This window comes from Dermacentor albipictus, chromosome 5 (assembly GCF_038994185.2).
Source record: "Dermacentor albipictus isolate Rhodes 1998 colony chromosome 5, USDA_Dalb.pri_finalv2, whole genome shotgun sequence".
In the NCBI taxonomy this organism is placed as follows: Eukaryota; Metazoa; Arthropoda; class Arachnida; order Ixodida; family Ixodidae; genus Dermacentor; species Dermacentor albipictus.
Window position 1 is genome coordinate 127,430,589 of NC_091825.1, and position 15,869 is coordinate 127,446,457.

General features: G+C 44.1%; 1 protein-coding gene across 3 annotated transcripts in view; it reads right to left on the reverse strand.

Annotated features, from left to right (window-relative positions):
* The window catches only part of Lrrk (Leucine-rich repeat kinase), a 70,854-nt gene that overhangs the window by 26,957 nt on the left and 28,028 nt on the right, over positions 1-15,869 (reverse strand). For 2 of the 3 annotated variants that reach the window (XM_070538875.1, XM_070538873.1), the window contains exons 14-22: positions 14,922-15,192; positions 14,139-14,261; positions 13,108-13,357; positions 10,713-10,842; positions 10,053-10,147; positions 8,736-8,858; positions 7,032-7,213; positions 3,965-4,192; positions 1,617-1,748 (exon numbers count right to left, since the gene is read on the reverse strand). In XM_070538875.1, coding sequence (XP_070394976.1) covers positions 1,617-1,748; positions 3,965-4,192; positions 7,032-7,213; positions 8,736-8,858; positions 10,053-10,147; positions 10,713-10,842; positions 13,108-13,357; positions 14,139-14,261; positions 14,922-15,192 — 1,534 coding nt within the window. The remainder of the gene's footprint in view (positions 1-1,616; positions 1,749-3,964; positions 4,193-7,031; positions 7,214-8,735; positions 8,859-10,052; positions 10,148-10,712; positions 10,843-13,107; positions 13,358-14,138; positions 14,262-14,921; positions 15,193-15,869) is intronic. The other variant, XM_070538874.1, reaches the window with a different exon arrangement.

Below are 15,869 nucleotides of genomic sequence, written 5' to 3' on the forward strand. Positions count from 1 at the left end.
TGATATAGCTGATAGAGCCTGTTACGTATCATTTCTCAGCACTAACATTCACGATAAAGAACACTAAAAATGACCTAATACAGTTACGCCTTTTTACTGAAACACGATCTTTCGGCACCAACGTTCAGTACATTTTCATACTGCAATCGTATGATATGTTATACGGCCACTAAATCCCATGTAAACAAGGAATGGCGCAAGGCGCCCGTGATCGATAACAGTAGCCACCTGCTGCAGCAGTTTCCTCACAATACTCGCTTGCCCATGGCATACAAACACGCTGGCACACACTCAGTTTCTTATTTTGGTATCAGCAAAACTCCTTCAAGGTTGCTGCATGCCACATTCACAGCTATCGCCACCAACCATATCGCAATAAGCATCTTCACCTATCTGCTTCACAGTGCGTGGGTTGTAGTACTGTTGAACATGTACTGCATGCTTTTAATAGGCAATAACCCAAACGCACTGCCGTTCGCTGCTGCTCGCGGCACAAAGTGAGTGTCACGTTTAGCTCTGGCGGCATGGTAGGCATCGTATTCCAGCACTGCCCACCAGCTCAATTTGGTTATGGTTTTCCATTGCCAACACAACAACAAAGTGACAATGTGCGTCTTAGGTCGCTCAGATCCCATTAGCTCAATATGCTGTCAGAGTTTAGTGCCACAACGATTCATGCAGAGTGGACACGTCAAAACTTCCCACCAAAGTTCCCTCCTCGAAGAAGTTGCTGTTCCAGGCTGGGAGCACAAACGTAAGCTTGCTGAAGCCACAAAAATGACAATGTGCGTCTCAAGCTGCTTGGGCACCACTAGTTTGGCGAGTGTTACCATCTCGTGCAGCAACAATTTATGCAACGCTTCGCCTTGCGTAGATGTCAACTACAGTTGAGTCTGCCAAATTTTTGTGTGACTTCGGATCGTACATTTACCCGGTTAGTATGTATTTTCCTCACAATATTTTCCAAAATGTATGAACAAGGTTCTAATGTATTTCTTCGAACACTGATCCACTGAAGGATGCCATTTTGATATGCAGGTTTGCGTATGCATTCAAGTAATGTTAAAAAACAATGAGGTATGGTCGAGATATCTACTAAATTACAGTTTTGATTGACATGCTGCACGCACAGGCACGTGAACTGTCAGCACCATCCATGTAAGACTGAAACAAATGTTTTGACTGCTGAAGGAGATGTGAATTACAGACAGATCTAGCTGAATAGAGTAACAGCGAAGGAACAGAAAAATAAAAGAAGTGTCTCTGCTGCCTCTTCAGCAGGAAGCCTGTATATTGGAATCCCCAAATAGCAACTGCTTCATTTGCTGGCAAGCTCACCTGAACCTATTGCAGCAAGCCCCATCGCGCAAAAGTAAAATGTTGTTCTTCTGCTATCATTACCAATCTAGCTCTTCCAAAGCCACTTAATCTTCCACTTTCACTTTCGTGGTATGTTTTTGTTTTCTTTCCCCTGAGCTGTAACAATACCAACAGGTAGCTACAGCGAAACACATAGATGAATAGTGACAGCAGAAAAACACTAACATTGCAATTCACTAGCGCCTTGCGATGTGAAAACTACGAGTTTATGCGCTAGATAGATGCTAGTTACGTACCTGGGCATGCCGTAGTTCAAGCCCAGTCTGCCAGCAGAGCCACTCGGCGCGCTGCGACAGAGCAGCAGCAAGACCTGGATCCTTCTCCCAGCCACGAGGTGGGGCCAGGTAGCCACGGAGTGCTTCCACCACCTATGTTAAGTATAACTGGGTTAGAAAGGCATAACAAAGAAAGTGGAGCTACAAAAGATGCCAACAGTTACAGAAACTACAGGCAAATGGGGGGGTATTGAAGGAGGAAATTACTTATACAGCCTCGGGCGTACTTGTCCAAAGCATGGAAAGGTACAATGCAAAGAAAGCAACTTTGTGCTGCTGCTGCTGATTTAAAATATCTGTGCGTGAATGTGGCTGTGCAGGTGTATATGTTAGACAGAAAAATGTATCTAAACCTAGTGTCTGTAGCAAGATGCTGACTTCATTCAACCTCAGCATGACACTCACATGTGCTATGCAAGTGTGCCAGAGGTTGCACTTGCAAATTGGAAGACATCATTAAACAACAGACTTTTTGAAGGAATTTCATGATTTGAGAGCCAAGAATGAAAGCTCACAGTCCGTCACATAATTTGAGCCAAGAAAACTTTCATAACAGATCAGTTACTAAATTACTCTTTTTCCGAAACAGCTGCCTTGGCTGTGGTTCTGCCAACACACACACACACACACACACACACACACACACACACACACACACACACACACACACACACACACACACACACACACACACACACACACGCACGCACGCACGCACACAAACACACACACACACGCACGCACGTGTGCGCACGTCTGTCCGTGCATGCGTGCGTGTGCAGCTTATGTAACCATAACATTTACCGGGAAACGCTGCCTGCAAACGCTATGCACGAAGGTGAGCTTTCTGGTAGAAGCGCGGTATGCGTGGTTCGGAATTTGGTTTTAAATTCTTTTTGCCGAGGCGATGTCCGCCGCCACGTTTTCTGCGCCATGGGCTCCTTAACGCTATCGCTTTAATATAATGAAGTGTGCAATCACACAATTTCAATACAACGAAACTTCACTGTCGCCACAAAGGAATATCGAGACAATAAAATGGAACAGACAAACATGGTAAAACACTTGAATTACAAATGGCTGCTTGTGAATGCACCTCTTCAATCACACACCGGGCAACAATGACTTGTGACTGTTGAAGCGGAGCAGTGCCATGTTCCATATTATGTCCAAGTGTGCTAAGATCCTGTAGCACCCAGCACACTGTACGCTTTTGGTGAGAGTGAAAGCTTGCGGGGGTCAGCCGGGAAGGATGGTGGCTTGGTGAGTGCTGTCTTCCCACACGCACAAGAGAAAAGGAGGGAAGGGTGCAAGCTCGCAGTAACGTGATCAAGTGTGCACGAGAATACGCCAGGGAGGAGGGGGGTAAGTGGGGGGGAAGGTTGGCACGCATCTCCTTTTCGAGCGCGGCCCTGGCTTTGCATGGCTGTCAGTGCGACTAAGCGCACGCACAGCCGATGCACCCTGTTAAGTAATCTGTCGCCTGTGGAAAGAGCGGGACGTCGAGATGGCACGACATCATGCGCGCTGTCTTCCTGCGCATTTAGTACTGGAGGTTGCATAATCGTGAGTTTCGGGGACACGCTGAAAAGAGAAGACCTAGCATTCAGTCCTCACAGGGTGCACTTTTCATAATAGCGTCATCCCACTTTGGGCTACACAATCAGCCGCAGGGGCGGAGTAGATGCAAAAGTGTGGCTGGCTTCGCTTTGTATCACTGATGTGAAGTTACTGTCGGCAAGGCACGAAACTGTATGTATTTCGCTGCCAAATCTCAGACCCAACAATATAAATTTCTTTTTCTCATTGAAGTTTGCTTATCCGAATTGCTTGATAATTAAGGAAGTTTGGCCGCCACTTCCTTGTAGGAAAAATCCACTGGTGACTGTACTTACTTGCATAAAAGGTAGAATTTCAATATAACAAGATTTCCACATAATGAAGCAAATTTCCACTTTACCAACTTCATTGTATAGAGGTTTAACTGCATCTTATTTCTTTGGCAGGTCAACTTCTAGCACTGGCCCCATTTACACTAACTAAATTGATTTACTGTTACATTACATAGCAATGCAGGCTGAGATAAAAGCATCTATGCTTTATTTTCCTGACCTCGTAGCATTTTTCTATCCATTTGTGCTTGCTAATACAGTAAAGAGGTCTATACTACCAGGACCGAACCACTGATCTTGCAGCCGTAAGGTGAGCACGAGCCTAACTGGGCCACGAGTGGTCCTTTGGGGGCAATAGGGATACAGAGAGCTACGCACACACGCGCGCGCAAGTGAAATGCTGCGGAAAAGTGGTACCTGGTCATCAGCCAGCAGGCGAGTGATGAGGCGTGCCCAGAAGCCACTGGGCAGGTATGACAGCAGCACGAGCCGCTGCACGGTGGGCTGTTCACGGCTTGCAGGCAGCACCCGCAGGGTGCATCCGCCACTTCCTGGCGTCTGCCCAGTGCCAGCCGAGTTCGCCCGGTTCATTGCGGAGCGGAGGCCCCAGCCACGGGACCGCACGGGTACCTGCAACACGGCACACTGCTCTGCAGTCAACTGGTCCTTCTTTGCCAGCAATACAGCATGAGTACTACTGAAAAAAAGAGCATGGTGCTTGGTGCTACTCTGGTGCACCTACCATAAATATAATGCACAAATGCCCAAGATGCTTACAAGGACAATAATCAAATGATGATGCTACTTTATTAATGTATAAAAAGTGTAATACAGTAGAACCTCATTTATTTAAACTCCATAGGGACTGGTAATTTATTCGAATAAAACGGAATTCAAGCTATAGAGAACCCCTTTAAATATAGTGTCCGACCAATTGCGCAGCACAGCGTGCAAAACCAAAACCGTCATTAGGCTTGCATTGAAACAGTCTTTTCCTCCATCAATGCCCTGCCACGGATGTCGTTAGAAGCATAGGTTACGTATAAAGTCAAAGTGCAATAAGATCACACCTCGAGCAGCGCTGTTTACTGCAGGCGCAAGAGAAAATGTGTGAGAATGGGCTGAGAAGGCTGGTGGCTTGATGAGTTAGAAATCTCTTAATTCAAATGGACAGATAATTTGAACTGCTCTGTATGTCCTGGCAATGTTCTATGTAATTGAATAGAGAAAAACTCTCGCAAATTCGAACTCCAAGAAAGGTGCAACAGTCATGTTGAACAAAATGTTTCACTCCCATTAATGGCTTTTCTAACAAACTCAAGCCAAAGGTGTGCGGGGGAGTCAAGACTGCACAGGAGTGGCATGCATCCTCTTTTCTTATGCAGCTTAAAAAGAATAGGAAAGAGCCCTCTTAGGGTGGGCTTGATCAGATTACTCCGAACTCACCTACGACCACCCCCTACAGGTGCACGCTCGATCGTGTCATCTCCAACACAGGGCACGCAGGAGGATGGTGTGCAACCAAGCCACTATCCTTCTCAGCTCACAATTGCATGCTATCCCTCGCACAAACAGCAAACGGTGCTCAAGGAGCAATTCTATTGCGCTTGTACATTATATTAGGGGTGTGCGAATACCGAATAATAGGTTTTGAATCGAATAGCAAATTAAATCAAATCAAGAAAAGAAAAGCTGAATATCAAATTGAGTATCAGAAAATTTACCACAAACTTTTACGCCTCCAACTTTGTGCAAAAAACACAGTGCGGCACATTTTCAGGAGGCTAATCACATTAACAAGAATCTTGTTAGCTATCAGTAACCTATGAATCTAGATGCATATTATGCTCTACTCTTATTAAAGGGAGCACCAAATTAGTATGCCAGCACTAATAACAACTCAGTTCATATACAAAGGTCAGGAAAATATTATTTTATTGATGGAATGTCTGTCAAATAGAATAAAGTGCTTTTTCCCTTTGAAGCTGAAGAAATAGCGAAGTTGTCTTAAATACCAATGGGGGTTTTTAGTTTTAATAATGGGCCATGCTGTGCTTAACGCTAACTTCTATTGCTTAGGAAGTATTGCTTTTCAGTTTTCTTCCAGAAGACAGGAGGGTTCTTCCGTCTTTATGCAGGTGGTTTCATTTATTCTGCACAACAGACAAGAGTGGGGAATGCGCATGCGCATCACGCAGCCGTGGGTCAGCGCGTTGTTGCATGATATTTTTGAGCCTGCCATCTAAATCCAAAGCTAGTCTTGTGATGGATCTCTCAAAGCTACAAAAGGAGACCTTTGTTCGCCTACGAATGGTGTTCAGAACAAGAAGTCATCACACGGTATTTTGCAAAGATGGCGGATGTGAACATGCAACAGTCATCCTGTGCATTCACTTTAGTTGGCAAGTCAGTTTGGCAGCTTCAAGAGGGTCGTGCGACCACTATGAATGTGTCTGCATTGATTAGGTAGCCATAACGTTAGCCGCCAACACTTGACGATGAATCTCCGACTGGGCCTCACGGGCTAGACGGTGTGACCTTGATGAAAATTCGCTGCCGGCCGATGTGATAATGAGCCGCAAAGCGCTGCGCAGAGATTGTTGCTAATATTAGTACAGGTGGCTCATTAATGATCGATCGCGAAATCACGCATACAGGTTAGACTGATGGCCGCTGCAACAGCATTCGGGTCTGCGGTCAACCAGCCAGCAACTATCGTGAACATGTGTGCCGAGTTCGTCTATATGCTTCGCATGCGGGTAGAGAGCTCCAAACAGCATGAATTGCATGCATGAACTCTGAACACGCATTCAATGCAATCAGCGTGCCTGCCGGTGGCTAATCAGACCAATCTTCACACACCCTCTCATGCTTTCTATGCACGCTGCTGTTGTAGTTCCTGCTGTCCGCGTCACATTAATTGTTTTGATCGGTATTGTTGACCTGGATGAACCGTGTACCAATAGAAATCACGCGCTGTGGGAACTCTGCACATGTCAAGGTACCGACCATGGCCGGGTCATTCACTGAAGGTACCGATATTCTAGAAATCGAATATTAGACATTCGATTTGGGAATCGAATTATTAGAACATTTTCTATTCAATTTGAAATTGAATATTTGAGTATTTGCACATCCTTACTTTATATATTGAACCTAGGCTTTTCCGGCACATGTCGTCGCACACAGATAGAGGAAAGACAAGACTTTTATATGCGAGCCCAGTGACAGTTTTGGTTTTGTATGCTGTACCGTACAATTGATTGGGTGCTATATTTAAAGGGGCTCTCATTAGTTAGAACTCTGTTTTATTCTAATAAACTTCCAGCCCCCTTGGAGTTCAAATTAACAAGTTTCTACTATACTACCACTGCTACTGCTTTGTGGAAGGCATATCAACCTACTACAGGTAATGGGGTTAGGAAATCAGGAGATGTCGACAGAGCCAGGCATAACCCTGACAAGACGCCGAAACACAACTTACCCGGACATCGGCTCCTGGCAGGCCACAGCGAAGCAGTTCCTCTGAAGGCAACAAGGACGGAATGAGCAGGCTGCGCCCGTCCCAAGTCAACGCCACCTCAAACTTGTTCAGCAAGCTCAGCAAGTAGCTCCGTGTTTCGGCACTTCGAAACAGGTGCTGCAAGTCCTCCAAACGCATGATGCCTGTAAAAGTAGCCACCTGTATAAATAGCACTTCTCAAAGAGACGAAGCCTTGCTTACTACAACAGTTGTGCAATGTATTTACTTGATGCCTTAAGAACACTTTTTCTCCGTGTTACCTCTGTTGTAATGACACTGCACAAATGAATTGTGGAATATGTTAACAGGCACAGGAACAACACTTCTTTTTTTAATCTTTCATAACTGTTAGCTCCCTACTCTATAGATGGTAGGTTCATGCACCTGAAACTATTAAGAACACCATTGTTTCATAGGTCAACATAAAGCATGCATAACAAAAGCCTTGCTTGATGTTATAGTTGCATGATGCATTCTGCACATGCCTTGAGAGCCCCGCTTTTGTTGTTCATTTCCCTTAGTGATGACTCTTGGAAAACAGATTTAAAAGTATGTCAACAGGCCCAAATAAAACACTTTCTCATGCATCTATCATAAATGTCACCTCTCAACTCCGAAGGAACTTGTTATATCAACAATGCCGTTAAAACATATACTATACTATATTTTAATATAAAGATGCAAAAATTTGTGGCAACAAATCATGCAAGAAATAAAGTTCTGCAAGGTTGCAGTTTGACTTTGTATTTATTGATGCTTGGGGTTTAATGTCCAAAAACAACCCCGGGATCCCAAGAGATGCCTAATCAAGAGATCTGGATTAATTTTAACTATTTTTTTACGTGTACCTAAGGCCATAAGCACACACACAAGTAATGTTGGATTCCACCCCCCCATTAGAATGCAGCCACTACAGCAAAGAATTGAACCAGAGAATTGAATACCATAGCTACTGAGCAGCAGTGGGGGTTATTTTCTGCACATTTAATCACTACAACACCAAATTATTCAGTGAAGACAGCCTTTGTAAAATACATGTCCACACATCTTTGCTTAGCCAACTAACAGGAAAGAATTCTTACAGGCACATCTCTCGTGAGTGCGAGACGGGGAAATGTTTAAAGATGCACCACGGTCTACTGGGATATGTGGTGGGGGGCCTTACAGAGTGCTTGTTTGAGCTGTTGCTGACAATGATTTAGGTATACTGCCACATGTCTCAAACAATGATTGTGTCAATCCTCATTACATGTACAACCAGCACATGGCAATAAAACACCGCAAGAGTTCTGAAAACAAACACATCCAAGAAGTTCCCCAAGGTGAGGTTGGCCATGACAAAATGGTTAATCATGACCAGCAAAGTTTACTGTAATTGTTATCCCGACCAATCTACAGCAAGCTCGGTGTTTGCATAGTCACTTATTATTTTTGGCCCCTATGAATGTCACGGAATTCCACATTTTTCTTGACAGAAGCTTTACAGCTGGCAGCAATCAGAGGACAGACCGGCTGCTGGTGCAGCATTATTCCAAGTTGGTCGATAATCAACGATATTGCCGTGTTGATGGCAACCAGCAAGTATATTACCACGTTGGTGGTGATCACACAGCATTCATAACACGTCAGACATCTCCGTAACCCCGAATACACTGCTTTACTCACCATTGCGTGCAAAAGGGTTGATCTCACGCACAGTGACTACATGGGCCAGCACGTCGCAAAGCCACTGTGGATCCAAGAAATACAGGTCCTTAAGTGTGGCATCTTCGTAATGCAGAAGTACACCTGTAAGAGTCAATGCAGCTTATGAGATGATCACTTGTGGAGCACTTAGTAAGACGTACACAACTTAGTACACACATTACGCACAGTACAAATAAGATGTAAGATGTACATAGATGTAAGACACATGCAGTTTTTAAGATTCTCACTAGACATGATAAGCGTGATTATGGTTTAGGAACATGTCGACCCCCAATGTTTGTTCTGGACTACGAGAGACCCTCACCAAGATTTGGATGCCAAAGCAATTACACAGCCTGCAAATAAGCAGCCATGCTAGTATAACAGATAAAATGTGTACAATCCACGAAGCACTCTTCTAAAGCCCACCTTAAGAAGAATGAGGCAGAACGAAATCTATATGGCCAAACATAATGCACTACAAGCACTGCTTTTGCATCGTCTGTTCATATGGTGTGGCCAAGACTGACACAATTTGCTTTTCCAATTAGGTTGAAAAGCTACTTGACATTGACTTTAATGCATATCGTACAGGTTTAGGAGCATCTTTGATCTTTCAAGCAGTGGAACCACACATTAACTAAGCTTCCCTTCTACTATCAGCATTGCCATTTGTTGGCCGTGTTGGTAAGCTGACTTGGAAAGCATATTTAGCGCCAGCGAACAAGGACAGAAGCGAATTCTGGTGTCGTCTCCCTTCTGTCCTTGTTTGCTGGCGCTAAATATACTTTCCAACTTCTAACACCCTTTCACACATGCAGTTTTGGTCACACATCATCATGCGTCATGGTCGCGCATGCTTGAAAATGATGCTTTGCAGTGTTCAATCTGCACTGAATTTGATATGAAAGGGAAAAGTGTCATCCACTCGAGCATACAACAAAGCTACAAAGGAAACTCAGGCAGGCTTCTCAGAATTAAAGCTTCACTGCTGGTACTTAGTTCGATCCTTGGAAAAGGATAAATTTTTATTTAACTTCCGTTGTAGGTTTGTGCCAGTCTCAGATGGATGACAATTTCCCCCTTTGTCAAGCTTCCTCCATGTTGTGGTTTTCTGCAGAACCAATATGCCATATCAAGTTTGACATGACATGACTCAAGCTTGCTATATGAACAGGATATAACAGTGCATGAGTGAAAACATTAAGTGATTTGACAAGTATATATTGCATGCCAGAGTCTACTCAATGCCTGCACCCTGGCAGCTATCACCGCTATGGTGCACGCCAAACCAACCATTGTCATGCAGGAACGAGGTGGCCTGGTTAAGCTCTGCCATGTCCCGAAAGCAGCAGTCAAACTTCTGCTGCAGTTCGTGCATAACCAGCATCCTGCATGAACAAAAAGATTTCTCACCATTTCAAAGAAACTGAGTGATGAAGGTCTTTAAAGAGTGCACCAGTATAGAGCAGGGGTTCTATATATCTTTTGGCTTGCAGGTACCTCTCCAACTTTTGTAAAAGAACACAAAAGCCTCACATTCTTTTTCCTTCCACCAGAAATTCACACAGTATGCAAAGGTAAAAACTAGAGATAAAAGCATGACCTTTTATTAAATTGAGAAACAGAGAGAGAAACGCATGCAAACAATTTATCAAAGGTTTACACAAGCTTCATAATGCAAAAATTAAATAAAACTAAAAACATTGTGAAACAGTGTCTCCTTGTACTAATGATTTGTGGTGGATTATTTTCCCTTATTTAAAAAAAGAAAAGAAGCAAGGGATGAAAAACTATATCATAGGGCGGCTTCGAAATACTTTGAAAAGCTTATCATATGGTTACCTCATAAATGAATGGGAAGGAGCTGAATAAAGAAACACCTTGACCAAACTGCACTGGTCAAAACATGCAAATGAATGTGCTCGCAGGGATGCACCATAAGCAGAAACGTACCGGTACTGCTCAGCATGCAGAACGGGTTCCTTTCCCTGAAGCCGCCGCTCAAGAGCCAGGCTGCCTACAACGTCTTCCAGGGCTAAGTAGGTGGCTGGGATGCGCTGTTCCAAAAGGCGCTCTTTGCTGCCTGCATTAAAGAAGAGCAAATAGTACCAAACACAGTTGCCCATGAAACCACAACAAGCGGTAAAAGTTGGACAGAATTTTGCACTAGGACAATATATAGGCAGATCCACTGACGCTCTCTAAATCTGGGGCCACTTGCTCAAAGGATTCCACCTGTGGATAAATGTATTCATGGGTAATAACTCATGCAAGTGACAATAAGTTGCTGAGAAGGAAGGGTAATAAAATCGTAGGCGACTCAGGTAATGAACCATTTGACAACTAATGCAGACGTATACCAATATACAAGAGACATAGATGCGAGCTGCAATGCTAGTAGGTCTATCTCTACAAGCATTAAAAAATAATTGAATTCTAGGACGTTATGAGCCAAAACCACAATTTGATTATGAGGCCTGCCATAGTAGGAGACTTCGGAATAATTTTGACCACTTGGGGTTTTTTAATGCAAACCCAATGAGCGGTACACGAGTGTTCTTGCATTCTGCTCCAATCAGAACACAGCCACTGTCGCCAGGATCGAACCTGCAACTACAAGGGTGTTCCTTTAATGTTCCTATCTGATGTACCATTAACCCCTGCAACAGCATGTTCCCCGAGAATGAATGAGTGAATGATTCAATCAATCTTTATTGCTCCACATGAGCGAGAAGCAATGAAGTTTTCTAGGAAGAGATGAGACAGTGTGTGCCAAACCATTATTGCTCCTCTGACAAGCAACTTCAATTACAGGCTACCAGTTCCGGAATGTCCCAAGCAAGCAAGGAAGTAACATGCCAAGCCTTGTTTATTTATTTGGTTTGCACACATAAAATCAGCCACAGAGAAGAAGTGAGCTAGCTGGTAACTACCACCAGGAGGGGCATAACTCCTGCCGGCTCTAGAATCCTTCCTCACAGTAACGTTTCAATACACATGTGCACAGTTGCCAAAAAGATTGGCTGCGTCTTCAAACACCTTTCCAATAAGCAGGCAATTTGCTTCTTCATTTGACAGTGCTGGTTGATGTGATGATGCAATACTTAAATGAAGATTTTTTTCCCACTTGCTGAAAGAAATATGCTGCATTGCAGCACTTCATTCATATAAACTGAAGACTAAAGCAGTCACTTTCGCGAAGTCAGCAACTGCACATACTGGACTGATAAAAGTGGTATCGTGTACAGTATGATCCCTTTTCAAAGAGAGCACCTAACTGCTAACAAAGACATCTTCAGCTTTAGTGAGAGAAAATAATAGCTGATACGATGCATCAGGCAGACATCTACAGATTAAAGAAAGTTTGCATGCCTTCATGCACTAATTCAGCCATGTTTAGAAGCCAAATAGTGGACTGTACCATAATACATAGGCCCTCAGGTGCTCATATTATTTTTTAAAATCTGAAGGCTGCAACATCTCTGGAAAGTAATAAATTGAACTACAGTTGACTCTCATTACAAGTGACCCTGATAATCTCACAAAAAGCATCAATTTTATCTTAAGTCCGTAATATCCGAGACACCTCACTTCTGAAACTTTCGTCGCGATGTCTAACAACTTTATTGCAGAGTGAGTGATGACTGTCCAAAGTAAAAAACAAACAAAAAAGTCGCAGTTTCGCCTGAAAGGCAACACATCGATTGCCGTAGCAAATTAAGCAAGATAAGGGCGGCAGCAGCAGTGAGCGAATTGACCTTCGTGCTGTCTCTCACTTCCCCAACACGAACTAAACTTCGAAAGCCCAGCACATACGAAGCTACCGACACTGGGCACATTTTGTCCACATCGCAGATTGGTTTCAAGATACAGCACCAGCGCAGGTGCGTCCTTTGTCCACATTGCAGATCACTTTCAAGATATGGCGCTTGCGTGGCAGCACCGTTAACAGCAGCCACCAGAGTAGAACCCCCCTCTTTCTCTCGCTCCACCCCCTCACGTGCCTCGCGCGCGATAGATGGCGCGCTTTCACCCGCTTTCCTCCCTCCCTCGAGTGCAAGATGTTGAGCCGCAATCATCAGCTGACCCTCGCAAGTTGGTCGTCAGCCCATGTCAACACGGCAAAAGTCTATTTTATATGCCCCATTTTGAGAACAATTGCCGCTAACTTTGTCCGCTGTAGCTGATAGTTCGTTGTAGCATGTTTATTAATGCACTGAAGTTGCATGAATAAAATAGGCAGACCAAAATAAGGTAGAAATATGGTCTGTTATATCCGAAAGTCTGTTGTATGCTAGTCCGTTGCAACGAGCGTAGACTGTATGCCAAAGGAAGGACATGGGGTTACCTGGGCAGCGCATGTCGAAGGCCACGTCATAGATGAGCTGGCAGAGGTGTCGGATGTTGTGCCGTGTGCGGCAGCTCACTTCCAGAGAGTCGAGCACGCGCGGGAGGCCACACTTGTCCGCATCCACCACGCCCAGGAAGCGGCTGCGGATCAGTGCCTGCAGCTCCTCCGCGTAGCCATCTGGCAGGCACTCTTTCACAAGGTCCTGGTGTGTGCCCACTACCAACACAGGGGCATTTGGAGCACGGGCCTGCAAGTTGAATCTCATTAGACTGCTTATTAAGGGCGCCTGAAAAAAAAAGCGGCTTTTGAACATTGTAAATAGATCTGTCTAGACATTAGGCAATGATGTCAAGAACACCTGAGCCAAATATTACTTCTATACATGCAGCACAACTTTTTTTCGTAGAAACCATGTTTTTGTTCCAGGCCATAAATAAATTATGACTATGTGGAATTATTACAGTGAAGCTATTAGGGCAAGTTTCACAGCGGTTTTCGTGGTGTGGTAAGGTGTGCTGGCATCGTTGGTATTGAACGTCAGTCAGAGAAATAGCAACACAGACAGCAATGCAACCCTACCAGGCTAAACACCGGTGTCAGTAGAACCAGTGCAACATATAGAAACATGTGCCAGATATAACGGAGAGTATGTAGTTCTAAGCTCAGATATAGTGAAGCTTTTTCAAAGTCTTGGGTAAATTATGGACAGTGGTAAACCAGGTCCCTGGAATTCCTGAAGGGTGTGAGAACTCACTTACGCAACTTCGCTGTCTTTGATGTATCAGTTGCTCAGATTTGCATACATCTGCGATGGTTTTTCTTTTTAGTAGTGCATTGCCCAGGGAAGCAGGAACTTTGAACTGAATAAAAGCCCTACATGAACAAAGTAGTTCTAAAATGCAATAAAAACATGACACCAAACATCTGAGATTTGCTGGAATTAACAAGAATTTCAATCTATATAAGCTCAAATTACCATAAATTTAGTGTATTTCATCACAGGGCAATGTAACCAAGAATGCACTCACCTGAATGTTGATGAGCCACTGGTGGATGCCTTGGACACCTCGCTCGCCATCTGTTATCCTCCACACTACCAAGTACAGGGAGCGCTTGGACAAGAAGTACTGGTGGGTGGCATAGTACTCTTTCTGCAACAGCAATGATGTTATTGGTTCAGTGCTTTATTTGCAAACAGGCGATCCATAATGGTCCAAACTTGATGGTGTTACGAGTTTACTTGTTTCAAGCACTTACAAATAAAGAAAAAATAAATAGGAAGAAAGATATATATATTATAGCACAAAATAAGGACAAAAATGGGTAACAAATAATCACAGCATTGCCCTTTGCTAAGTTGTACTCAAGCTAAGTATGGTAATGGTAATGCTAGTATGGTAATGCAATGAATGAATACAATATGATACAATATGTCTGCATAATTTACGAAGCAAAATAAACACATGCCAGTTGTCAACTTCTGGCTTTTTGTACCGTAGTTTACGCACATGAAGATCTGTGACCAACCATCTCAATTTGCGCTTGCTGCGGTAGGAGCACGTGTGCTCAAAAACTGTTGCATATACACAAAATTTTGACCATTCATCGACTTGACTTTAAATTTTTTTATAGCAACACACTCTATGAGACAACTCAGAATATACCAGAAATCTACAGCCTATATGTGGTAACTTGTTTTAGAACATTCTTAGCATGAACAGCTATACACAGCCGTTAACAGTGATCTGACTTTTTCACTTATGTCATACTCTCTGCAACTGTTGAACACAAGTCACAGCGCACTGCCTCACCTGGCCACCAAAGTCCCACGTGCGGAACGTAACAGGACCGTGTCGTCCCTTCAGTGTCCAATCACCCAGGTCAACACCGACAGTGGACAGCATCACTCCCCTGGGCGTCTTCAGACCAAGGCCGCGGTGGCCTACCCGCTTACCCCAGTGTTCAGGAGGCCGCTTCCTGTATGAGCCTGTGCCTTCCTGCCGCAACTGCTCCAGCAGGGATGTCTTCCCGATGCCTTGCACGCCCACTATCATCAACTTCATCCTGGCGTACGGTCGAGCACTGCACGTTGAGCGGAAAAGGTAGTTGTCACCTAACTTTTACCATTGCTGGGGGGCCTACGTTCACAGTCTCACAGAACAAAAGAAAGAAGGCAATTCAGTGCTAGTGCATGATTAAACTGCACGAGAAGACACAGAATGAGGCTAACAGTCTCGCTGCGCAAGGCTGTTAGTGTGGCTGAGCGCCATACGCAACCTGCGCACCTCACTTTAGAAGTAATTTCCCGCATGTGCAAAGAGTGGGAGAGATGAGATGGCGTGGCATCGTGCGGTGTCTTCCCGAGCATCAAGCGCTGGAAGTTGCATAACATCGATTTTCGGAGATGTGTTGAAGCAAGATGCAAACAAAGCATTCACTCCCCACTACCGGCGCCTCATTATGGGCGACACTATCAGCCTCAGGGGTGGAGTGAATGTGAAAGCGTGGCTGGCTTCGCATCCTACCACTGATAATTATTAAGATATTGCGAACATGGCGTGAAACCACATCTTTTGTTGCCGACTCTCAAATTCAACAAAGAGATTTTTGTTCATTCAAATTTGCTATTTCCAATTTTCTGATAATTTGGAAAACATTTGCGGCCCCTTCAGTGTAAGGAAAAGACGGCTGAGAACTACTCATTTGTCATAAAAATATTGAATTTCAATATAATAAAATTTTGCTATAACGAAGCAAAT